This window comes from Mesoplodon bidens (assembly GCF_964165515.1).
Source record: "Mesoplodon bidens genome assembly, chromosome: Y".
Lineage (NCBI taxonomy): Eukaryota > Metazoa > Chordata > Mammalia > Artiodactyla > Ziphiidae > Mesoplodon > Mesoplodon bidens.
The window spans coordinates 16,644,808-16,650,807 of record NC_138180.1 but is presented as its reverse complement, the minus strand read 5'-3'; the positions used below and the strand labels follow the sequence as shown (position 1 = coordinate 16,650,807).

General features: G+C 38.1%; 1 protein-coding gene across 1 annotated transcript in view; it reads left to right on the top strand.

The window, feature by feature from the left end:
- The first annotated feature begins 361 nt into the window (after positions 1 to 361).
- LOC308609748 (putative helicase senataxin) overlaps positions 362 to 6,000 on the top strand; it is a 61,470-nt gene continuing 55,831 nt past the window's right edge. Inside the window, exons 1-3 of the mRNA XM_081223459.1 lie at positions 362 to 753; positions 1,987 to 2,197; positions 4,169 to 4,278. Of these exons, the coding sequence (XP_081079585.1) occupies positions 577 to 753; positions 1,987 to 2,197; positions 4,169 to 4,278 (498 nt within the window). The 5' untranslated portion in view covers positions 362 to 576. The remainder of the gene's footprint in view (positions 754 to 1,986; positions 2,198 to 4,168; positions 4,279 to 6,000) is intronic.

Here is a 6,000-nt window from a genome sequence, read left to right as displayed (position 1 = left end):
ACACATGTGCAAATTCATGTGTATATATACTTCCAAACCAAGAGAAAATTCTTCTCTATATGAGTTTTTGTTATTGGTATGGACTAATATTTGGGGATTTCTAAGGTTTCCAGGGATTTCGGGAGCAGGGCCTCAGGGAATGTGAAAGGTTTCCTGAGCTTTTCACTTGACTCCAGTACATGATTAGAACACTCCAAAATCTGTACTTTGAAAACATTGATAATTCTATGTCTCTGTGCATAATTTCCCATCAGTACTGTATAGTTTTGAGCCGGCTTTATAACACAGCTGTATGTTGCCTTATGATGTTTATTACTAACTGCTTTCATTTCATTATTTTTCATGTGTCACAGGTAAAGTTTTTACGAGTAAGCCCAGATTGAGTTTAGCCAGTGATTGATAAGCTGGCCAGCAGAATGTTCTGGATGTGGTCGAGGCACATTGTAAGTTGAAGACATGATCATTAGTAGGAAATGTACCCATTCTCCACCAGAATAGGCCTGAAGTGTTGTGTGTTTTTTGTTTTTTTTTTTTCTTTAGTCTTTCCATGTCTTCTTTTCTGGATACAGGTACAGAATGAGCACATGTTGTTGGTGTACACCAGGTGGTATTTCCACCATTGACTTCCTGCAACGCTATGCATCCAAGACCCACTCCAGTGAATTTCAAACAGCTGATGAAGACCTCTGCTACTGCTTAGAATGTGTGGCGGAATACCACAAAGCAAGGGATGAATTGCCATTCTTACATAAGGTACTTTACATTAATTGGGCAGTATTTTTCAGAGCTTGATAACTAGGAAGAGAATAAATTTAAACTCTGTTGGAAGCATTCAGGGAACTGAAAACGTGATTTAAACTGTGAATGCTAATATACGTGTAGTATGTAACTCATAGCCTGGTAGATAGTAGGTGCTGAATAAATGCTTATTGATTGATGGAATTGAATTGAAATCTAAAGCAGAATTTTATAATCCTCCACTTTTAGACATTTTGATGTGAAACAGTTTCATGAAATGAAGTGACGTATGGGGTATTTTTGGGTTCATGTTTTAATGTCGTTGTGTTTGACTTTCTTAACAACCAGGTATCTGAATGGCTTGGGTTATTCTTTTATTGGCTAATAGTTCTCTTTTTCCCCTCTCTTCATTTTTTAATGTTAAGTGCTATAAATCAATAAAGACAAACATTTTTTTCATTCACAGGAACCAAAGTGAAACATATAATTTTAAATATGTGGCTTTGAATATTGGTTTATTATATTTATCTGGTGAGAAATGGAATACAGACCATAGAGTTACGTATAATAATATAGAAGAGAGGAGGGGATGATAAGTTATGAACATTTTGAGGAAAACTTTACGTTTACAAAGTTGCCTAGCGATGAAGCTAACCAATGCCTTTATGCTAAAGCTGATGTTTCAAGGTAATTACCTATGGCTGGAACATAGGAGGGAAGTCAGAGAAGGCCCAGCTTGTGTAAAGAAGCTCCAACTTCTCATTTCCTTTTCAATAGAGTATAGTTGACAGTGCTGTTGATAACAAAACTCTGCAAGAGCAATGTTGTAAACATCTCATGCTCTATGTACTCATGTTCATGTATCATAAAAGCCACTTTTATGTTCAGTGACTGTTTTCTTTAAATCTAATATAATTTTTTTTTTTTTTTTTTGGTACGCAGGCCTCTCACTGTTGTGGCCTCTCCCGTTGCTGAGCACAGGCTCCGGACGCGCAGGCTCAGCAGCCACGTCTCACGGGCCCAGCAGCTTTGCGGCATGTGGCATCTTCCCGGACCGGGGCACGAACCCGTGTCCCCTGCATCGGCAAGCGGACTCTCAACCGCTGTGCCACCAGGGAAGCCCTGGTACTTCTTTAAACTTCTGAATTTTTATGCTTAGGAAAAGGCTTTCTAGAAGGATCGTCACATCCAGTATATTTTGTTGCTAATAAGATATAAAGCACACTGCCCGTTTTTCTTTTCCTGTAGGTTTTATGGGAATTAGAAACCTCACGTCTCATAAATCACTTTGAAAAGGCCATGAAGGGAGAAATTGGAGACGATGACGAGTTATATATAGTAGACAACAATGGAGAGGCACAGCTGTTTGACCTTACTGGCCAAGACTTTAAAAATAAGCTTCGAGTTGCTCTTCTTGAAATACTGAAATATCCTTATTTGCTTTTACATGAGCGTGTTAGTGAGTATCTTGGGTGTTTCACAGTTGTATCATTTTTATATTTTAAGAATTGTAAGAATTTGGGTTTATCTATATTGAAAATCTGTTTCTTAAACATATACTTAGGATACTTTTTTTTCCAAATGTTTTATTTTGAGCATTTCCAAACCTAGAAAAGTGAATTACACAGTGAATACCATATACACACCACATAGATTGTACAGCTGCTGATATCTTGCTGTATTTGCTTCATCACATATTTATTCTTCTATCCATTCAATTAATTTTCATTCTTGGAATTTGTCTGTAGCAGGGTTTTTCATACTTGGAACTGTTGACATTTTGGACTGGATAAATCTTGGTGTGTGAGGGACATGCTGTTTATTGTAGGATGTTTAGCAGCATCCCTGCCCTCTCTCCACTAGATGCTGGTAGTGACTTGCTCTCCCCATTACCCTAGTTGTGACAAGCAAAATTGTCTCCAGATATTGCCAAACGTCCCTTGGGAGTTGGGGGTCAGGGCCAGTGGGGGACAAAATCGCCAGGTTGAGAACCACTGGTCTGTAGTAGTTTTCAGTAATCACAATGGCATAGCATATTATGTCTGCCTAGATTTTGGCCATTTATATTTGCATTTCTTAATATGAATCTCTTGAAGACATTTTCCTGATCTGTCAAATCTAACGAAATAACAGTACCTTTAAGGCACCCACTACTGTATCTAGTCCACATTCAGATTTTCCCAGTAGTTGCAAAATGTGTTTTTTGGATGATTTATTTAAATTAGAGTCCAATCAGGGACTGTGCATTTGGTTCCATTTGGTTCCATATTTCTTACATCTCTTTTAATCCAGAATAGTTTACTTTTACGTATGTGTGCACAGGTATAGATATAGTTAGATAAATAGATAGATGGATAGATAGATAGATAGATTTTTTTTTTGTCATAACTTTGACTTGCTGAGACCAGATGGTTGCCCTAAAGAATAATGTGCTTCCTGGACTTTTCTGATTTCTTCCTTGTCATGTTATTTGACTTGTTTCTCTATCCTCTGTATTTTCAGTAAATTGAAAAGTATATCTAAAGATTTATTAGATAAATCAGTTCTTTCTAAATAAATTCAAAATAACTAGATTTTTAAATTCGAACAAGTCATTTTTCAAACATTTATTAAAGAGTACCATATCCAGAAAACTATATAAGCTTGATTTTTCATAAACTAAGCATACTTGTGTAGCTGGCACCCAGGTCAGAAACAAATCATCATCAACACACCAGAAGCTCTCCTCTTACTTTTCCAGTCATTGTCCCTCCTTCCCAAAGCTAACCACTGTCACTACAATATTCTTTGAAGCTTGACAAAATAAAGTTGATTCATCTGATATGGTAAACGTATGAGTCTATTCAGTATACTTTTGAAAGAGTGATGAAGAAATTTCCATGAAGCAACAGGGATTAAGATAGTGCTGGTACAGATAGACTCATGGAGCAGTGTAGAGACTCCAGAAGTAAACCGAATATATTTGGGGAATTTACTCTTTGCTGATGATAGCATTTCAAACCACTGGAGAAAATGGATTACTCAGTAACTGAGAGTAGGACAAAATAGCCATTTGTGGGGCAAAGCTGATTTTATCCCTGGGGTACAAGATAAAGTCCTCATGGATCAAAATGTAAAATGCTAATGGAATTGGACCTATAGCCATACTTCTAAGAAGGTGCTCTCTGGAGATAATTATGCCCAGTGTGAAAAAAGATGTTTGTACTAGGAAAGTCAGAGCAATTCATAGGCACACACTATGATCAACCTACCGGTCTTTCAGCAGCTAAATATCATTCCTACATTTACAGCAATTTTATGCCTCAGTTTAAAAAAAAAAGGAGCAACTTTTCATTTACTTACAGAGCAACTGAAGGAGCCAAATTTAGGGAATCTTGATACGTTGATAAGATTTATGTCTTATGTTTACTGCCTTATTTTTTCTATTTAGATGAATTATGCGTTGAAGCACTTTGCCGGATGGAACAAGCTAACTGCTCCTTTCAGGTTTTTGACAAACATCCAGGGATCTATTTGTTTTTGGTCCATCCCAATGAAATGGTGAGTGTGAGTGTTAGGCAGTGGAAGAGGGGATATTTTATTTTTGCACCTATATTACAGATAACTATAATAGAGGTTTTTGATGTGTACTTTGTTTAAAATATTTGCCAAAGTTATTCTCTTGTTGTTGTAACATTACTGTAGTTCAGGAGGGGGTGCTGGGGGGCTCAAAGAAGAGGGTTAAAAGAGTAGGGAAACAGTTCTGACAGGTGATGCTTCAGTTTAAAAGACAAATGAGGGAATAATCTGAACTTTCAGTGTGTTGACCTGAACTAACGAAGAAGGAGAGTTCTCTCTTGCTTTTCTTGCTTGCCTGCCCCGCTCCAAGCACATGGAAATACCAGTTAAAACACTTGAAATAATTATTTTGCTAATAGATGAGATTTTTAACAGGTGATGGGGTAGAGGGGAGAACAAGGAGATTCAGTTCTTAGGTGCCAAACAGGAAGAGGAACATGAGAATCAGAACAGTAGGTAGACAGAAGCAGAGAGCAACACCAGAGGCTTGGAACCTGACTTTGAGCTGATTGCTCGAGTTTGAGGACTTAACATCATGTGGCGAGGCAGCGTGTGCAGTAGGACCTGTGCACATTGGCCTCTAGAACTGAGTTACAACGTTAAGACAATAGCCACGAAGGGTTGCTCTGCCAATAGAAGGATAGTAAAGAGGCTTTTTTTTTAAGTGGCGAAGAAAGAACACGGTAATGGGGTTTCCAGTCAGAATGGTGGTGAATTTCTGTCTCCTTTGTGCCAAACCCAAACAATGATAGAAAAGAATTCAAAAAGTGGAATTCTAAAAGGTATAGTCCCACTTTTTAAAGGGTAAATGTTTCTTTGGACCAGTAATGGAACAGAAATACAAAGTGATACATGGTGGAAACCTGTATGTCGGCCTGGGTGGCTGTAGGTAGCAGGGGACTGAGTTTGTGCATGATAATAAGAATTACAAGTCTACTCCAGGCAAGGGTAGAACCAGAGTCGAGGCCTGTGCTTAAAATAAGGGTGGGGCTTTCCTGCCTGTGAAAGAAGACTGACAGAAAGTACAGCCAGCTGCTCTCCGGGACTGGCTTTCTTAAAGCTGCAAAGCAGTAGAGGAAGCAGGTCCAGCTGAGCAACCAGGACCTGGGCCAAGAACTTGCAGACTGGGTGACTGGGTCTGCAGGGCCAGGAATGACTGTATTCTTCATTATATATGTGTTTTTGTAGGTGAGGAAACTGAGTCAGGAGACTTAACCACAGTTACACAGGCTAGTATGGTGACTGGGATTTGTATATAGGCAGCCTGATCCAGAGCCCTAATGCTTTTTTTAAAGTTTTTATTTGAAAATACTTTAAAATTTTCAGAAAATTCTCAAAAATAAAAAAAGTAGAAAACACCTGTATATTCTTTAGCTGTATTCACCAATTACTAATGTTTCACTCCATTTGTTCTATCATTTGCTTTCAGTTAACTACAAAGCTGTTTGTTTTCTGACCATTTGAGAGTAGGTTGCATGTATCATAGCCTTTTGCCCCTAAATACTTCAGTGTATATTTCCTAAGAATAAGTATATTCTCACAATATTATAAACTTCAGTGACTTTAACATTGACACAGTAAGGTCTGTTTTCCAGTTGTGTCGTGTGATCCAGTGTACTTTGTAGCATTTTCCCCCTGTACTCCAGTATCCAGACCAGGATCAGGATTTACATGTAGTTGTGTTACATTAGTCTCCCTTAATCT